At 46.7% G+C, this 20,360-nt stretch overlaps 1 protein-coding gene across 1 annotated transcript in view; it reads left to right on the top strand.

The window, feature by feature from the left end:
* Positions 1-19,858, top strand: part of LPL (lipoprotein lipase) — a 30,879-nt gene extending 11,021 nt beyond the window's left edge. The window contains exons 2-10 of the mRNA XM_074994602.1: positions 1,872-2,047; positions 3,282-3,461; positions 6,076-6,187; positions 8,177-8,410; positions 9,249-9,491; positions 10,868-10,988; positions 12,289-12,471; positions 15,205-15,306; positions 16,870-19,858. Coding sequence (XP_074850703.1) covers positions 1,872-2,047; positions 3,282-3,461; positions 6,076-6,187; positions 8,177-8,410; positions 9,249-9,491; positions 10,868-10,988; positions 12,289-12,471; positions 15,205-15,306; positions 16,870-16,921 — 1,403 coding nt within the window. The 3' untranslated portion in view covers positions 16,922-19,858. The remainder of the gene's footprint in view (positions 1-1,871; positions 2,048-3,281; positions 3,462-6,075; positions 6,188-8,176; positions 8,411-9,248; positions 9,492-10,867; positions 10,989-12,288; positions 12,472-15,204; positions 15,307-16,869) is intronic.
* Positions 19,859-20,360: the final 502 nt, after the last annotated feature.

The following is a 20,360-nucleotide window of genomic DNA, read 5'->3' as shown; positions in this document are numbered from 1 at the left end:
TATGAAATTACCTATGTAATACATGAAATTCACGGAATGACAATAGTGAAAAATATAGACACCAGGCAAGAAAAAGTTTCAAATTCTTAACATCTTCTTTCAAGAAAAAGAACTTTCTGTCAAGGAAAAAAATCAAACAAGCAAGCAAACAAAAACCAGCCATACTTTGCATGTGTCTTGCAAAAAATGTCATACTTTGTATCTTTGCGTTCCCTGTACTGGTCATGATTATATTCCAAGAACTCTGTGAAATCCTGCTGCACGTGGTGCCAGTAAGCAGGCTGGTAAATAGAACTGACAGCAGTATTAGCTTCTCTGCGTTCAGATAAGGAGAAATCAATATTTGCTAAAAGGGAATTTCCCAACTAAGGCCCCCGTTCAGCAAAGCATTTACGCACAGGCCTGGGTACATCTCTGTTCAGTAAAGCTGAAGTGTTTTGCTGAATAAGGATGGCCTGGGTACATCAGGGCTTTAAAAGGGCCTTGACCCTCTCTGCTCTGGCACTCTGTGGCTTGGCAACATCCATAGTCAAGCATGATTTTTAGCTAGCTGGATTTCCACTTACAGGGTGTGGCCAAGTTTCCTGTGGTCCCATAAAGTTTGTTTACAACCCCCAGTCCTGGCTCTCAGCGTTCTGTGTTGTTATTTAGCTGTAATTTACCCCTGAACGTCTTCTAAGAGCCCAGTAAGCAGTAGAAGTGTTGGTAATGCTGCTAGGCAACACTGACCTCCTGTGGACTGGCAAATTCTCTGCTTCAGCACCAGTCAGGCCCCAAGGGTGCTGAACCAGAGAAGTTCAACCTGTATAAGGTTGCAGTTTTTTAGGAGACAATTCCAAACATAGGAAATTACTATGATAAAAGTGTGTGATTTTTATACTGCACTGAGTGTGAAATCCACATGGCACTCATTTTCCTCCTCCTTCTTGTTATAAAATGAAAGCCAGGTTATATTTTTATTCTAAAAGCGGAGGCATTTTTCCAAGAAAGATCTGATCTTTGCAGGCACAGTATCCCACATGCTGTGTCATTACCAATATGTCCTTTCTCCTTCACTAGTGTGGATACAGTGCTAGAGAGAGAGAGAGAGCGAGAGAGAGCTGCTTTGTCTTAGAAAGTTGGTTATCAGATGGTCTGACGCAATATTGGCTTTGAAACATGGACTACTGTTTGGTTAGCTCAGTTTAAATCCCCAGGCTTCTGACCTTCTCACTTACTTTTTTTTCTCCTTTTTCTTTTTCTTTTTTTTTGTCAGAACAAACCCAGACTCCCACGCTACCTAAAAGAATAAGTGAATTACTGAAGAATCATAATTTGTTATTGTTTAAGTGATTTTCATTAAAGCTGAAATTATGGGGAAGACATCAGCAATAATATCAAGTGTATTAGGAACTCAGGGACTTCTGCATTGGCCTGCTAAACCCTGGGTTGTGAGCTCAATCCTTGAGGAGGCCATTTAGGTATTGGGGCAAATAGATGTCAGGGATAGTGCTTGGTCCTGCCAAGGAGGCAGGGACTGGACTAAATGACCTCCCAAGGTCCCTTCCAGATCTCAGAGATATGTGTGTATCTTCTCTCCCTACCCCCAGTTTTGAAACCCTCGGACAGTTCTCCATGATCCAATGCTAATTGCTTTACAGATGCACTAGTTTTATATTGTCTCTGAAAGTAAACACCGAAAATAAACTCCTATAATTGGCCAGATGCTACTGTCATTGTTCTGGCAGTGAAATGGGCTGTAGAGGAGGATGGAATTGATTTCACCTGCTTTTCTGACCTCTTTAGGTCTATCATGCTTAAATTTTCTATTACGCATCTGCCTAAACCAGAACATGCTGATACCTATTCCCAATTTTCTGTCTCGGCTACAGGAAGCACCACTGAAACAAAGAGAGACTTTGAAGGGATTGAAAGTAAATTCGCACTAAGGACAGCTAATGAACCTGACGACGACAATTGCTACTTGGTCCCTGGTCAAGCTGACACCCTGGCACTGTGCAACTTCAACCACACCAGTAAAACCTTTGTGGTCATCCACGGATGGACGGTGAGAGGAACCTTCTCCTGCAGCTGAGCTGCACTCAGAACAATGCCTTAGTGGGAGTTCCACCCACAGAGCAATTACAGTGTCAGGCCCTGCAATGAGTTACTTGCATAAGCCTGGTGCATTTCAGTGCCCCCAGTGAAATGCATTTCTGCAAAGTCCTGCACAGAGGAAAAATTTGTACCGGTAGCCATATCTGTAAAAGTGCGCCGCAGGAATCTGCTTTCACACTTGCGGGTGCAGATATAAAGCAGATATCTGGGAATTTGCAGGGCTCCATATTTCTGAGACTTTAGCCTATGGCAGAAGTAGGTTTACAATAAAAAGGTTTTATGTCCCCCCCACTGGATGGCTCCTTTAGCACTGGGATTAGGGGTGTGGGTGGTAGCTCTTTCTCGCTATGGGTAGAGATCTCAGGGAGCCAACAGCCACCCTATGGGCAAAGTGGGAAGAGGGGCCAGCTCTATGCCCCAGAAGGGGCGTAGCCAAAGGCAGAAGAGGCGTGGCCAAGGGTAGTCAGCCTTGGGGCTGCTGGGACCACGGTGCTGCTCTCCCAATCGGCCTCACAGCCACACAGAGTGATGGAGCAGCATTGCTGTGGCATTTCAAAGGGGCCCTGGGCACCGGATGCCAAAGTAGCAGTGGCTGGAGCTCCAGGCTCCTTTGAAAAGCCAGACCCAGGGGCAACTGCCCCCTTTGCCTCCCTTGCCAAAAGCACGGTCCATTTTGGTCAATTTCACAGCTGTAGGATTTTTAAAAGAGTAAATGTCATTATTTCAGGTATTTAACTCTGAAATTTCATGCTACTTTAATTGTAGAGGTCTTGACCCAAAGAGGAGTTGTTGGTGGGGGGGGTTTATTGAGGGGGTTGTGGGACTGCTACCCTTACTGTTGCATTGCTTCTGGCAAGAGGCTGGTGGTAGAGTTGGGCACCCAGCCAACATCCTCCACCTTCCAGCCACCCAGCTTTGAAGGCAGTGCAGAAGTAAGGGTGGCAATATCTTGACTCCCTCTGGGGTCAGCTTCCCCAATTAGAAAAACTCTGCTCTCCCCCTGAAATCTATACCTTACTGGCAGAAGCACACGAAACACCAGATTTCACAGAAAGAAACCAGATTGCACGGTCCATGATGTGTGAACCTGGCATGTGCAGCATCTAACCAAGTGCAGCTGTCACCTCCACTGAGGCTTCCAGGTGCTACTGCAATACAAACAGTAACCTGAAATCTTTTTTCAGGTAACTGGGATGTATGAGAGCTGGGTCCCAAAGCTGGTGGATGCTCTATATAAGAGAGAACCTGACTCTAACGTCATCGTCGTAGATTGGTTAAGTCGTGCCCAGCAGCATTATCCGGTATCTGCTGCCTACACTAAGCTGGTGGGCAAGGATGTAGCAATATTTCTTGACTGGTTGGAGGTAAGTACTTGTACAGAGGGCTAGATTCTGTGAGTTGTATAGGTGCTCAGAGTTAGAATACAGTTTGCTTCTGTCGCCAGTTTAGCCTTCTTTCCAGAGGAAAGGACATTCACAAAATGTGTGATTTTTCTATCCAAAGCTTTAATCTGAATGCTAGAGGGAAAACTAGACACATGTTCCATGTTGCACACATACACGTACATCTGAACTGATTTGGACAGATCACTGCAGAGTCAGTGTGTTGATTTGTAGTTGCTTCAATCCTGGAAAGATTCCAATGAACCAAATGTAATTCAGAGAGGAATGGAAAGGGCTGGAGGGAAATTATTAGGATTATCAGGGAAAGCTATAAGAATTTAGGTATATCTTTCCAAGAAGGCAGCTAAGGTAGGGCACATGGTGAGAGGAACATGTACGAATCAATTGTAAAAAGGGATAGAGAATAAGACAGGGAATATCTTATTGCAGCTATATAAATCCATGGTGCGTTCGCATCTTGAATAGGGCATTCAGATATGGACACCTCATCTCAAAAAGGACATCTTGGCATTGGAAAAAGTTCAGAAAAGGGCAACAAAAATGATTAGGGGTTTGGAATGGCTCTTGTGCGAGGGGAGATTAAAAAGACAGGGAATTTTCAGCTTAGTCTCCTCTTTTCCTAAGGAGCGATATGACAGAGGACTATAAAATCATGACTGGTGTGGAGTAAGTAAATAAGTCATTTAATTGTTCCCATAACACAAGAACTAGGGGTCAGCAAATGAAATTAATGAGTAGCAGGTTTAAAACAAACACACACACTGCACAGTCAACCTCTGGAACTTCTTGCTTAGAGGATATTGTGAAGACCAAGACTATAAACAGACTTAGACAAAGAACTAGATAATTTCACGGAGGAGATGTCCATCGGTGGCAATTAGCCAAGATGAGCAGGAATGGTGCCCATAGCCTCAGTTTGTCAGAAGCTGGGAATGGATGGCAGAGGAGGGATCACTTAATGATCTCCTCTTCTGTTCATTTCCTCTGGGACACCTGGCATTGACCACTGTCGACAGACAGGACACTGGGCTAGATGGACCTTTGGTCTGACCCAGTATGGCCGTGCTTGTGTTCTTAACTGAGATTGGAGCAAACCAATGGTCTAGAGTTAGGTGCCTAAGTTTACACTTAGGTCTGAGTTCTATAGTTGCTCAGCAACACCAGCACACAATGAAGTCCAAGAGGTTGGCTGGTGGTTGAAGGAGAATGGGGCATACCGATTCCCTGAGCAATACTGATTTACTGCTCTGCATCTTGTTTGATGGTGGTCAATATAACGTATTGGGAGAAGGGGCAAGTGACTCCATAGTTAGATAATTAAGTAATAACATGACTAATGCTCCTGTAAGCTGAGCGCTTGGGTGGCCGCCCAGGAGAGATTCATGTGATGCCCAGCACATTAGCAGAGCACCCACAGCTGCCCATGGGGGCAGCTGGTGTTTCTATTGGCGGTGCACCTCTGCCCTTGCCTCAGTGCGCATAAAATTTATTCTGCCCACAGATGGAAAGAAGGTAGAGGGAACATGGAACGTGACCTTAGGGGAATCTTGTTCTATGTCCCATCTGTCAGTGATCAGATTAGGGCCTGAAGCGTTAGAATTTATATACATAAAATATCGGAATCCTTTCTGCATGTTTGTGTGGTCTCATAATCTAGAGATGGCTTCACTGAGGAAAAAGGGTGTTTTTACATCCCTTTAGCCAGCACACAGTAAAACCCTAGCAAAAGACAGTTGGGAGGCTGGGTTAAGATCTCAGTATCCCCATAGGTTAATTCTGCTCCTCAGCCTAGGGGCTTCAGACACACTCAGAGTTCAAAAGCTGGCCTGCTCTGCTCCCACTGATATCAGTGGCCAATATCATGTGCTTCTGAAAATCCCTCCAACACTTGTTTGAAGCCCACTGAGATCTTAGACTCAGCAGTTCATTGTTCTTGTATGACAGTTGTCTGCAAATGTCTGAATGGCCGAAGAGAGGGGTTTGTTATTTTAGTGGGGCGGCTGGGGGACGGTAATAAGAAAAGGAAGAGCTCGGACAAACAGCAGGAGACATTTCTTAGCGTTGACATCTCTTAAACTGCAGAACAGCCTTCCAAGTGCCAACTGGGAACCCCTCACCAGGGACAGGTGACCCTAGCCTGGACACAGCACCAGAAAACATGGCACAGAAACAATGCTGCTATGATCGCAGGACAGGGCTGTGATTCGGACGAGCAGCAAATCTGAGGACAGCTTTGTTCAGTGTTAACTTTCTTTGGAAGATATTCAAAAGCACAAGTGGGAATGAAGTGTCCAAATCCCCATGGCTTTCAGTGGGAGTCTGTCTGCCCCTTGTCCCTTCAAGTTACGAGGGGCTGCAAAGGCCATCTAGTGTAACCCTGCAAATCTGCCCTTAATCTTCTACACAGCCTCTAATCCCGTCTCCACTGAAATAAACGTCAATCCCTACAGTCTTCAGCCAAGGACTGAGTAGGCTCACAGGAACTTGCAATTTTTACAGATAATTTTTCCGTCTTGTTTTGGTCTTGCACCCTTGAAATTTAACGTCCCCCCCCCCCCAACAAACTCTTCCACAGGAGCAGTTCGGTTACCCACTCAACAATCTCCATTTGCTGGGATACAGCCTCGGTGCCCATGCTGCTGGGATTGCGGGGAGTCTGACCAAAAAGAAGATTAACAGGATCACTGGTAAGAAAAGGCCAGCTCCCCTCTCTCTCTCTCTGGGCTCACAAAGCGAGGCCAGGGGTCCCTGTTCCTCTCCTAGCGGGAATTGTACTTTGGTTTCAGCAGTGGTGACTGTGTGTTCATTTTATGTCTTTTATTGTTGCATTGCTAGGCCTGTTGTTGTTGTTGTGTGCGATGACAGCACTGAGTGGACTTTGACCTATAAAGCAAGGAAAACACCCCGTTTGCCCCTCAGACTCTTCACTTTGATATTGCCCCCAACCTCCTGCCCACAAATCTGTGTCAGCAGAGTTTTGTGCTGTTTTAAACACAGGTTGCTTCTCTATTGGCTCGATCACAAGTGCCAGGATAGACTTGTGTTGGTGGCCCATCCACCTTGTAGGCAAGAGCACAGGTCAAATCTCTGAAGTGTGGATAGTCCTCCGGAGCCTTCCCACAATTCCCTTCTCCCTTCTTTCACCAACACACACAGACTTACGCCCTGAAAGGCAGAACAAAACTGCTCACAATTCACTAGGAGAGAATTGTAGAGCAGATCAATTCATTGCTCCGCAAAGAATCCTGGGATATGCTCCCCGAACTCCTAATGTTCCCCCATCTGAGTGTTACACACAGGATGACCAGATGCCCCCATTTTATCCTGCTGTCTGGGGATTTTCTTTTTCAGTCGACTGCAGAGATGCAATTCTAGCTATGATAGCTGCATAGCTAGAATCAATGTATCTGCAGTCGGCTGTAAAGTCTGTCCTCACTGAGGAAGGTCAATGGGAGCATTTCTCCCGCTGGCTTCCTTTACTCCTCATGATCAGAAGAGTACAGGGGTTGACTGCTGACCCCAGAGAGACTGATTTCGTGCATCTGTACCAGGTGCTCAAGATCGAACTCCTGAAGATTGACCCTGAATGGGTCGATCTCCCGTTAAGTATAGACAAGCCCTTTTGGCGCCTGTTACTCCCCCCCCCCTTTGCAATTTTTTATACTTGCTATCTGGTCCCCTAGCAGCATCACACCAGGAAGACAAAGTAACTTGGGTAGAGAACTGCAGTGGTGTTGCTCACACATAGGTGAGGCTAACCTGGGTGTTCACATTCGGGGCAGATCCCTTGAATAAAACTTAGAACTGCCCTACCAAGTTTAACAATCTGGTTTAGATGCCTTTGCCATTGGGTTATGGGAAGGGCCCAGTAAGAAAAATGGATGGCTGTTGTTTGTCCACATGCCACAATTGACGTTTTTATTTACTGTTAGAGCAAGTCACTTTTTTCAGTTTTGAAATTGATACAGCTTTGAAATTTCTTTAAAAAAATCAGGAACACCCGCAATGATTTTTCTTATTGCTCGTCCTCCCCCTCAGCAGTTTTTGTGCCAGCAGTTGAACTGGTTGAAATGTTTCAAAGTTTTGACATTTTGTTTTTGGTGGGTTTTTTTAAATCAAAATTTCAAATGGTTGAAAAAATGGGAAAACATTTTGGGAAGAGTCTTTTTCCCCTCCACCAGCTATAAATGATTCAACCACATGCAAGTTAAACTGTCATTTCTTTACAAGTCTTTCATATACACCATATTCTGCATAATGAAGTTTTAATGCCTGTGTTTAATGCTTTGGCGTACATGCATGTGTGCGTTCATTAATGTATTTGAGGAGGTAACAAGCAGAGGTGGAAAAAGTACTCCAAAAGTTACTTGAGTAAAAGTACAGCTGCTTGGGGGGGGGAGTGTACTTAAGTACAAGTCACTGGTGTCCCTCCAGAAAACTGCCTGAGTAAACGTACAGCTGCATGCGCACACACACACATATCACATCTTTATTGTACTCCTGTACCCAGAAGTGAAAGCAGCTGCACTTTTACTCAAGTAACTTTCTGGGTACTTTTTCCACCTCTGGTGATAAGGGAAACAAAACCATTTAAACTAAGGCTTCCCAGCGCTTGGGGACTGCACGCAGATGGCACCAGTTTCATCCCTTGGTTTGGGTTTTTCACTCCCATGAAGGTTTAGATCCCGCTGGACCTAACTTTGAATATGCTGAAGCCACCACACGCCTCTCCCCGGATGATGCTGCTTTTGTTGATGTCCTGCACACCTACACCCGGGGGACTCCCGATCGCAGCATTGGGATACAGAAGCCTGTTGGACATATTGACATCTACCCAAACGGAGGTGGCTTCCAGCCAGGTTGTAACCTCGGTGAAGCCCTGCGCCTCATTGCAGAAAAAGGCCTTGGAGGTAAGGCTTGTTTGGAGGGAGAAGATTAACATCTCTCCCAGGGTTATTGGGTGGGGGCCAGAGCTCCCTGTAAGCTGAGTGCTCGAGAGAGATTCAGGTGCTGCCCAGCTGATTGGCAGAGTGCCTCCAGCTGGCAGCATGTGGTGGTGCACGTGTGCGTCGGTACACGGAACAAAATTTATTCCACACATGGATGGAAAAAATTGGAGGGAACCGTGGTTGGATCAGGGAATGGGACTTTCAAGAGAACCCATGGGCGGGGCTACCCTGTCACTGGAAGTGTGAGTCCCAGTTTGTACACAGGCCAGCTTTGACTGAGCTGGTGTGTGTTGGCACTGGGATGGGCTAGCTGGCCACATAAGGCTCTAGTGTAACCGCTGCCATGCAGACTCCAACCTGGGACCTCTGCAACTTAGAGCAGGAGCTTTTAGAGTCTGAGCTAAAAGCCAGCTGGCTCTCAGCTAAGGCTGTGGGGGGAACTCATTCTCTCTCTCTCTCTCTCTCTGTAAGTGGTCTAGGGGCCACTACATGGGATAGCAAACCCCATCCCTAGGTGTATGGATTACACTAGCATCCTGGATGGGACTATACTTGAGCAACCCACCTGTCCCACGTATGCTTCTACTTTTACTGAGCTGGCTTCATGAGCACTACCCTGCCTACGTCCACACAAGCTACTGACAACTCCTCCAGCTCCAGTGGAGATGAACCACTTTGGAGCATCAGTCCCACTGAATGTCAATAGGACTGGTGTTCTGTAGGCATTTTGACAGTCTCAGATAGATGGTTTTATTCCCTGAGCACACAGTGAGAGTTATCTGATTCCCTTCCTCCAAAGATGTGGACCAGCTGGTGAAGTGCTCTCATGAACGCTCCATTCACCTCTTCATCGACTCCCTCTTGTACAAAGACAAGCCAAACGTGGCCTATCGCTGCAACACCAGGGAGACCTTCGAGAAGGGGCTGTGTCTGAGCTGTCGGAAGAACCGCTGCAATAACCTGGGCTATACGGTCAACAAAGTGAGAGCCAAGAGAAACAGCAAAATGTATTTGAAGACTCGCTCGCAGATGCCCTATAAAGGTAGGTGGCAGCTGCTTCACAGGGGGAAGATGATTTTTGGTCATGCTGCGTTGTGTGGGAGGAGAATGATGACCTTGCATCTTTGCGAATGGACACCAGGAGCGGTTGAGCTACTGAAGATCTCTGCAGTTTAAGGAGAGGCAGATGGGGAAGTTGAAGCAATAATATGGTAAAAAGAGATCCCATCCAAAGGCAGAAGAACCTCGCTTATCGTGCCTAGTCAGTAATGTTGCTTGGAATGGTCTGACATTCTGAATTTTCCCAGCTCTCTCTTTTCCAAGTCAGTTCTTACTGTCACCAGAAAACAAAAAGCAAACCAAAGCGTGGTGGTGAGAGGAGTAGCCGTCTTAGTCTATAGTTTCACGAACACACAGTCCTGTAGTGCCTTAAAGACTAACAAATGTATTAGGTTACAAGCTTTCATGGAAGCATATTAACTAATAAATAAATGTGCTAGTCTGTAAGGTGCTACAGGACTGCTTGTTTTTTATTCTGAGATGCACTCACTCAACTCAATACAGTAAGGCCTATGGCAGCGCCTTTTATCGTAAGGCCTACATGTTTTTCTCCCAATTGCCACAGTGGCTGGTCTGAAAAGGAAACTGCTGGAAAGAATCGGAAATCTTTCAGCACCAGAATGAACTGTTAGGGTAGATAGCTGACTAGGGAAGCTAGTAGCCTTGACAGTAACCTATGCAGAGAACCTTGTTATGGCTGTGAGCACTGAGTAAGGAGCAGCAAGAAGCTGCACTGCTGAAGGAGTAAATCAAGGACAAGCTGTAGTCCAGGCCACCATCGATTTCTCTGGCATTGCCATTGTTGGGAGAATGGCTGGCCTGGAATCTGTGGGTGTTCCTAGTACAGTGGTGAATTTTTGGGGGCAGTTACAATCAACTTCATGGGGATTTTTTGTGTGAGCAAAACCTATTTCTTTGCATCTGGGTTTGCAGGGTTAGTCCCAGCACACCCATACCCTTCATTGCTGTTACAGATCCAGACTAACACGGCTACCCTTCCAATACTGGGTGTGCAGGGTTAGTCCCAGCACCGAGACGCATGAACCTTCCCCGGGAAATGACACCAAGTCAGACCCGAAGCCCCAGAGAACAATTTCTATTGCCTTTCAAACGCCAAGTGGTGAATAACCCTGAAGTATTTGATTCTGTCACCCTTGCTCCTCTTAAGTAATCTGGAGCACAAGAGCGTCTCCTTGGTGTCTGTGGAGTGACTCACATAAAATGCTCATCGGCACGAGCCAGGCTGGCAGAGTCGGGCTCAGAGTTTTGCAAAGCTGTCAGGCTTGCTGGTATGTCTCTCTCTCTGTGCAGTCTGTTGCTGATGATGCATTTCCTCTTTCCCTTTCTCCCTCCACCCAGTCTTTCATTACCAGGTCAAGGTCCATTTTTTTGGCCAGGCGAACGTGACCAAGACAAACCAGCCATTCCTGGTCTCTTTGTACGGCACCACCGATGAGAGCAAGAACCTTGCTTTGATACTGTGAGTATCCACGGAAATCCACACAAGCACACGTACAGCCTGCTGCTCGGGGTATTATATGTCTCCTGATAGGCTGGAACCACAAAGGGTATGAATCTATGACAGACCTGTAGACAGAGCCAGGCTCTCCAGCTCAAGCAGTAGAGATGCAGGCTCTGAGCTCTCATGGTTCCCTGCTTCAAGTCCAGTTGAGATAACAGCTGTCAGGCCAGCGATACTGAGGCATAAAGGCCATAAAGGCCTTTCCATAAAGGCCACTTTGAACCAATGAAGATTAGAACAAGAAATGTCAAATCTGGCTTGTGACTCCCTGCAATCAACAATTCTCCAAGCCAAAGAAACTCAAGGCCTCGTTGTCCCAGCAGGCTTTAAGCAGCACTCTCTGTTGGAAGCCACAGACAGCTCTGCTTACTCTAGGCTAGCTTGGATTTGATGCTACAGAAGAGAGGTGCGGTTTCCCCCTCATTTCAGAGCCTGGATTTCATGCTCTCAGGCAAAGACTTGGACAACAAAATGCCACATAAAGTTCCATGGAGTTTTGTGGTCCGTCATGGGTCTGTCATAAGCCACATGCATGGGGAGACACATAGGAGCTAACCACTAAGAGATATGACTCAGAGATGGGAGTAAGGATGGGTTGTCAGGACCAGAGCTCAAGTCAATGGAAGGGTGGCCACTGGCTACAGTAGACCTTGGATGAGGGCCTAAGACAGAGCGCACCCGCTCATCTCTGAAAAGACACAAAAGCCTACTGCCAAGGCGGGGGTGAGGGTTGTTCTGAGTCTCCATCTTTTCCAGGGCAGCGTATGGTTGCAGCCAAAGTCAATACAAAGCCCTCTTTGCAGAGTAGGGCAGCCTAGTAGCCAGAGTCAATTAATTTGATTTGCCCTGCAGCCTCACAGTGGTATGGCCTTATGGTCAGCATCCAACCAATATGGATCAGTCCCCGTACGGAGTGGGTGATGAGAGGGTAGGGGGCCCTGGACCACTCCCTCTCTTTGTTTTGATCTGGGGCTTCTCCAGTAATCTCTTGTGGGCTGACTGGCTCCCATGGCACGGTCTGTCAGTGCTTCCTCTCCTGGAGCTCCTGTGGCACCTCCTTCCCCTGTGGCAGCCAGCCTAAACTGAGTAGCTCCAGAGGCCTTTATAGCAAGCCTGGAGCTGGAGCACGCTCAGCAAGGCCATAGGGCAAGAGCCTCCTTGGCCAGGTGAGCCAGGCTAGCCTGCCCTGACTCAGTGTGGGGTTGATACACCCCATCATGCCTACTCACGGCTGTAACCCTTTTTTATCCTTCCATAGACCTGAAATCTCCACAAACAAGACCTACTCCTTCCTGGTGTACACAGAAGTCAATATTGGAGACCTCCTCATGCTGACATTGCAGTGGGAGAAAGAATCCATTTTCAGCTGGTCAGACTGGTGGACCTCCTACACTTTTGACATCCAGAGAGTCAGAGTGAAGGCAGGAGAAACTCAGAAAAAGTAATTCACTTTAAACTGCTCATGATACAAATTGCCATTCAGATTTCGTTGCCAGTGTGTCAGCACTCCTGGGATACCTCACGGGGGTGGAAAGTGATCAGGAGCATTTGTCTGAATAAAATCCAGGGGTCAGATATTCAGGGACACGCTGGGTTGTTTTGTGCTGCTCTAGTGATGCAAAGACCCATAAATCTGACTTAAGCAGTGTATGAACATAGCAACTAGAGACTCTGGGACTTGGGCCCTATAAATTCCACTCAGCACCCATTCTGCCGTGTGGCTAACGTCAGGGATCTGAGCAGCCCTGTGGACTTCAGCAGAACTATTCATGAGCTTGAAGTCAGGCGTGTGCTTAAGAGCCTTGCCGAATCAGTGACTTGGATGTATTTGCAGCCCCTCTCACTCGAGCAGTTGTGCAAATAATGCTTTCATCACAAAGAATGCACAAGGCACAGGATAGACTTCCTCCTTTATGTAGGGGGGAGGTATGGCCCTCTTGGAAGTTATTTGTTTGGGAGCAGGGTTCCCTTTAATTTTTCCCATGCAACAGTGGAATTACTTTTTTTATGTGCACCCAGGCATATGGGGATGTGCACCACCAGTAAAAACATATGCTGCTGGCTGTGGGTGCTCTATTAATCAGCTGGGAAGCACCTACATCTCTCCTGGGCGGCCTCACAAGTGCTCAGCTTTCAGGGAACACAGCTCATGAGTCCTCCAATTAGGAGCACAGCAACAACAGCATGTGACATTGTTGTGAATGAATACCGCAGCCCCACAGCAGAGTTCATGAGTAGCTCAGAAGCAGAAATACCTCCATGTAAACAGTTCACATTTTGAACAATGGGAAAATTCATACAACTCAAAGTCTGTTGGCAAAAAATCAGAACTGAAAAAAGGACGAAAGCTGTCCAATTGCTTGTAGTGTAAGGCGTCTTGCTCTGAATTCTGTACAGTGCTAAGGTTATCAAAATACACAGGAATGAGAGCTGGACAAATATGGGAAAAAGCATCAACAAGTCGCTTTGGGTCAAGAAATGCATCTGCTGGGTTTGGCTGAAATTAGCAACCAACTTCATTCACAAAGAGGCAGGGAGCAAGGTTGTAACCAAGAATGTTCAGTGAAAGCAATAGTCAAGTGAATATTCATGCGTACAAACTGCTAGGGAGGAATCCATGCTGGAAGTCCAGTTCTTACAGCCATTTAAAAAACGTCTCAGTACTATGTACCTCTGCTAAACCTGCTTCCCCAAATTTTTCCCTGCTTTCCCGATTCAAAACCCAGGTTCCTGGTAGTGCAGGTACTGGATAATTTGGCTGCATGCAGAGTTTTCACTCTAAGGACATGTCTACATGTCACCTTACTGCTTTCGCAACCGTCTTGCTCAAGGTGTTTAAAAACACCCACCCTCAAGTGCATCAAGTTATAGCACGAACAGGCTTCTGTGCGGGGAGCCACACTCCTCATGCAGATGGAGTACATCGAGCACTTTTAGCCTAAGTACTAAGCGTAGCATTGAAACAAGTCAGTGGCTTTTTAACAAGCTTTTACCAAAGACTAGGGTGACCGCATTGCCCTATGGCAAATATGGGACACTGGCCTCCAGGGGTGGGGGTGGGGCTGCTGTCCCATGTTGGGGCTGCTTGGCAATGGGAGCTGCTGCTCCAGGGTGAGGCACCAGGGACAGGACTCTGCAGCATCCCATGGGGAGGCACCAGGCATGACAGGGAGGGGTGTTCCAAAGCCTCCTGGCCGGGGGTGCGGCCAGAAAATGAAGCAGGAGCTGCCTCTCGGGGGCATGGGAAGCTGGAGAATGAGGCAGCTGCTGTGGAGGGGCTCCCTAGCAACAGGAGCTGCCTCCCATAAGCGGAGGCAGACGCCACATTATAGAGTTCACCTACAGTGGAGGCTGTCACCATGGGGTGCCGGGGAATGGGGCAGCTGCCCCACAGAGGAGCTCCCCTGCAGCAGGCCCTGCTGCCACAAGGTCAGAGCTCAGGGAACAGGGCAGCCACCCAGTGGAGGAGCTCCCTGGCAGGAGAGGCTACCACCCCATGATACAGGGTGCCAGGGAGCAGGAGCCCTGCAAAATAAGGGACAATTTACCCATTTTCTTAAAAAAGGTGAGATGCCTGTGAGACAGCTTAAATAAGGGACTGTCTTGGGAAAAACAGGACGGATGGTCACCTTACCAAAGATGCTTCATTGTACCTACATTCTGCAGAAATTAGTTGTGCTGTTTGGAATTTCACAGATTTCTTTTTTTTTTACCAACGATACTACTGTAACGCCGAAAAACAAAGGGTTGTGATTTTCACCCAGGGTATCAGTGTTACAGTTAGGGCTGGGTAAATGGATTTTTTTAGTTGGTTGGCATTTAAAAAAATTTTGGGTCAGACAAAATGTTTAGTCTTAGGGAAACCTTTTGTTTAGACTTTTAAATGTTTTTGGATTTGGTAAAATTAAAGGAACATTTGAAATGGAAACTTGTTGCAAAGTGAGGGAGGCTTGAAACTAAAAACTCGGCAAAATTGGCAGAGAAATGTTTTAGTGTTGCCAAAGCTACTTTTAATTACAGAAAAAACAGTTACAAAGTTCCTCCCAGCTCTCGCCCTTCCTGATCTGATTTCTCATGTCTTCAAGGAACAAACGAGCCCACCCTTACACTCTCAGTGCATTGAATGCACTAGTCCCAGCTCAGCTGTCTTTCAACTCTTGTATTTGATCTGCAGAATGGTGTTCTGCTCCCGTGACGGCATTTCGCACCTCACGAAAGGGAAGGGGGCCGTGGTGTTTGTGCGATGCGCCGAGAAGCCCAACAAAAGACACCCAGGGTAAGAGCTGTAGTGAACAGATAAGGCTGGGAAGAAAAATCAATGGCTGCTTCTGGGACTGGCTGAGGCAGGAAGGCAAAATCTTGTGAGAAAAGTGTCCCATGTGATTGCCAGGCCGACTCTCGCAAAGCTCAGCGTGAAACAGCCAGGGGCTGAACTTTGCTAGAGGTTATTGTAACTCAGGGACTGAAGAGCTGGGCCCAGTTCTCTGCTCTCCTGTACAGTCGCAGAACCCTGAGCACAGGGGGTGGAAAGTCCTACCAGGCTCACAGCTACACTTGGCGCATCAGGGCTCAGGTGCCAGGTTCCAGCTTTCCTCAGGGATGCTTAAACCCTCTCCCCCAACAGCCCCAGGCTCTGTCCCCACATCACATCTTCCCCCAAGCTCCCAACTCTGCCCTTTTCCACCCTTGCCCCCTTCCTCCCCATCTTCCTGCCCAAGTCTGTCCCCTGCCCCAAGCACACCCCATCCTGCTCCTTCCCCTCCTTCCCAGCACCTCCTGCATGCTGCAGAACTGCTGATCCAGCGGGGGCGGGAGGAAGGTGGGGGAGATGTTAAGCACCCACTAGGCATTTCTGGAGCACTCACAGATGGGCTCCTGTGCCCGATGGGCTGGGGAGGGCACCAGGGATGCCCTCTAACTCGGCAGGCAGCAAGCACGCTTCTGCATTCAGGTCCCTTTGCAGTTCCTTTAGAGACAGGCCTGTCTTTCTTCGGGCTCCACAGCTACCTGCCAGCGGTCGGCCCGCGGGCTGAGAAGGGTTATACACGACCTCCTTTCGGGGCTCACAGCTGCACCTGCCTATGCAGGTCTCAGTTCTGCAGGCTGATGCCCCAGATCCTCGCTTCTGGGTGCAGGTGACTTGTTGGGGGCATACAGGGACAAGCGTCCCCCACAGCAGCTGGCCAGGGTGGAGAGCGGAAGGGCAGAGTCAGAGAGTCTGCCAGCCATGAGTATGTGGCAGCGGCGAGAATGCGCCAGGCAACCCCTGGGAGCAGCTCTGCCCCCACCCCTGCCCAGAAAGACCAGACGAACATGGCCGGAGGTGTGGGGAGCCACAGCAGAGCAGTGGGGAGGAGAGAGGGGTAAAGTGGGGCAGGGAGAGCATGGGGTCCGCACAGCAGGGAGGAGTCATGGGGGGAGGTCACACGTCCTCTCCTTTAGCAGGTGGTGGGCCCCTCTCTTTTGTGCTCCAGGTCTAAGCCCCACTGAAGTCAATACGAACTTCCAGCTCCCAATACTCTTGTCCCAGTCAGGTCTGCCTTGGGCTCCCAGAATCTAAGGTCCTTTTTGATCGCATTGACCAGTCCAACCCGCATTGAAATGGATGGGAAAGTCTTTATAGCTAGAGTAACAGTGGAGAGAGCAGGGCTTCGAGCAGTGCTGGTTTGCTCTGAAGCATTTAAGGTACTTCAGTATGGAAGAGCCGGGGGAGGGAGGGATTGTGTATAATAATGAGTGGCCAACAGCTATCAAAGGGTTGAACAGCTAACGTACCCATTGCTTACAATTTTTACAGTCCCACAAGTTGGGCTACAAACTGCTCCTGTTTCTCTTTTAGAGCCCTCAAAGGAACAACAAGCCCTGAATCTTCTGAAGAACGAAGTGGATGAAACGTTTCCACTGTGGAGGAAAAAAGAATCCCCATTGTGTTGGGTGTGCAGAACTGAAATGCAGCATTGAAATATTTAGCAGCTGCCATACTGCTGGCCTTTTAGCCTGCTGTTCTTAGCTATTCTAGGAGACTTGGTCTCAGGACACACAAAGTGGTTACTTAACTATAAAAGAACGTATTAACCCAATACCTTAAAATGCTTCTAGCAAAAGTGTAACATCTTAATTGCCAGAAAGAATTAAGAGTTATTTTGCCTCAAAAGATCACCTTGTAACAAGGTTGCTTGATATAATGTACTGTATAACAAATGCCTAGTATTTATTGAAGAGCCTCATTTCTAGGCCTGCATTTTGGCTTTTTTAAACTGGATTTGTGACGTTTAAAAGTTTTTTCTAAAACTGGCCAGATGTCTGTTTTTGTGGTCGGGTGACATCCATTTGTAACGAGTTTCAAGACCTTTTGCTGCCCTCAGCTTAGGATGATCCAATACCAATTTAACACATGTACTTGGCATTCAGGAAAGCCCACACCTGCCCTTGCTAAAGCCAGGACTCAAAAGATGCCCAGGTCTAAATGAATCTGGAAAGAGAAAACTGGATAATAAACGTTGTACTAAGGTAAACTCTACCACGTAGCCTGTGCCTACCAACTTAGCCTGAACTATGAGCTGTTAATCTGTACTCTGTGAGATAGTTCATCCTGCACTGTTTCCAGCCATTGGAGATGCAAGCCTGTTCCTTGCCCTATGATGCTATTTTTAACATGACTGGGACACTTCTTTTTCAGATGAAGCAATCTAAACTTTGACTTTGTGATAGGGTAGGGGCTGCCAAAGAAGCAACAAGCTGGAAACTGCAAGAAGCTTATTTTCATCATCTCTTTTCAACCATTTTCATTCCTACAAAACAAGGTGAAAACCGAGCTCTGACACAGTGTTTCAGTCATTCGAGCCACAGCAGGACCAGCCTCATGTTTGCCTGTATTGTCTACACATGAAAATGGACAGGTTGTGGTCTCCCTCCCTTTGCTCGTATGCTTGGCTCCAAAGTCTTCTGTTTTTTACTTGTCTGGGACATAGGGGTAGAAGCAGTGACCTGTAAGATTTTACATGACCATGTCTGCACTAGGAAACTATTTGGAATTAACTAAAACCGAGTTAGTAGCAGAGGGGTAGCTGAGTTAGTCTGTATCTTCAAAAACAACAAGGCCTGTGGCACCTTACAGACTCACAGATATTTTGGAGCATAAGCTTTCGTGGGCAAAGACCTGCTTCATCAGATGCATCTGACGAAGTGGATCTTTGCCCACGAAAGCTTATGCTCCAAAATATCTGTGAGTCTATAAAGTGCCGCAGGACTCCTTGTTGTTTTTAAAATCGAGTTAATAACTCCTGAAATAAATAAATCCAAATAGCGTGTCCATGCCACTACTATTTTGAAATAATTTATTTCAAAATAAGCATTACCCCTTATGGCCCTGGTCAACATTTGGAGTCTATTTTGAAATAAGGCCCATTATTTTGAAAAAAAAAAAAACAAGCGTGGCAGCATGGATGTGCTGCTTTTAATTTCAAAATAAGGGGCCATACTTTTGAAATAGACTCCTCGTGTTGAGCAAGGCAGTCTGAAGTGTTGCAAATTGCAGTAGGTGTGGTACGTAGGCCGGAGATTATCACATTTCATTGCATGCAATCCCCTTCTGATACTAAATTATCCCAGGAGAGGAACCAAAGCCTGAGCCCTGCCAGCAGAAAAGGGTTGGGAGAGGCAGGGCAAAGCCAAAACTCAAGCCCCACCACGCTGGGCAAGGGGGCCAAAGCCTTCAGCCCCCGAGCATGGGGCCTGTAACAGGAGCATTATCATCCAGAGCTGCAGTCAAAGTCTGAGTGGTGGGGTTCAGGTTTTAGGTGAGGTGCTGGGTCCCAACAAATCTAACTCCAGCCTTGGCAATCCCATTGAAACAGTATCACAACCCACTTTGGGCTCCTTACCCCACTGTTTTAGCACCCCCCCTCCACCAGGCCATGCAAGGAACCTGACAGCACAGTTCACAAAACACAATGCTCTGAGATCATTTGAATGACAGTGGCCATAACACACACAAGCACAGTAAAACCGAAGGCTATTTTTTTGTTATAAACACTGTATATTTATTTTAATGCCAAGACACCATCCCTAGCCTTTTCTCATTAAACCATAAATCCAAAACTGGGGAGGAACTACTGAGCTAGACTAGGATTGCGTAGTCAGTTTTTCATAATCCTTGCATGTATTGCAAAGCATATGGTGAAGGTGGCATTTCTGCCAAGTAATCCGACACAAACCTACTCCTGTCTGTATGTTATTTTTCAAGCAATGCACCATTAGCAGATCAGGTGTACACAGCGCTAACCCAGTGCAATATGCCAACAACTCAAAAGGTGCTCATATTTGATGCTTTAACCCAGCTCAGTGTGGCAGAGAGAAGGTAAGTGTTGGGGGAGTATTGAGCATATCATTCAAGTCCTCTCAAAGTAATAAAACAAAATGATTCGTCTTCCCGGTTGACATTGCTTTTCCTGAAAGATGACCTCTTTGGCAAGAAAATATGTGAGGGCACATATACTTTTAGTATGGGCACTAATAATACATGCAGCACATGAATGCCCAGCAGGGAAAGTTTCTACACATGAAGACACATGATTTAGCATGAATGTTATTTATTAGCTGTAAATAAATAAATATATATATATATATTATTTGTATGTGTAAAGGTAGTTTGTATATATTGCAGAGATTAACAAGACTATATCCACTTATATAACTGTGTGCTATTAATCCTATATATATAGTTTTCAAGGAGCTACTTACCCATGCCTATGAAATTATGCAGTGTAATATGCATTTTCTAAAGAATTTTGTACTGAATGGAAACCAAGGTTTTAATAAAATTGTCAAATTAATTCCATAGTTAGACTAGTTTTGTTTCGCAGAAATAAGCACGGAAACATTAGTGGGATTTTAAAACTGACAAAATGTGCAGCACTCTGGGAACAGAGAGAAGGATATGTTTTCAAAAGTGAATGGTGACTTTTCACTGCTTCAGTTTGGGTTGCTCAGCCTCAGATGCCTTAAAAGGGGCCTGATTTTATGGAAGGTGGGGGGGAAAAATCAAATCCTTCTAAGAGACTTCAAGGTGGGCACCTGCAAATGAAGGCATCTCAAATTTCTAGGCCCTCTTGAAAATCTTGGCATGAAGGACAAAAATAAGTGGCCACGTCTGGAAGGTCCAAAATTTGACTGTCCATTTTTGTAATATGTTGAAAATCTTGTTTGTTTCGTTCTCTTTCTTCCTTTGTCATTTACATTTCTAGGGCTACCACACGCATGCAGAAACTGGTTCAAGGCTGAGGGCTTAGTACATCCAACAGGGTGGGCAGTTGTGTGGAGCATTAAGAC

The sequence above is a fragment of the Carettochelys insculpta genome, chromosome 5 (assembly GCF_033958435.1).
Source record: "Carettochelys insculpta isolate YL-2023 chromosome 5, ASM3395843v1, whole genome shotgun sequence".
NCBI lineage: Eukaryota > Metazoa > Chordata > Testudines > Carettochelyidae > Carettochelys > Carettochelys insculpta.
This window is presented reverse-complemented; position numbering and strand designations above follow the sequence as displayed.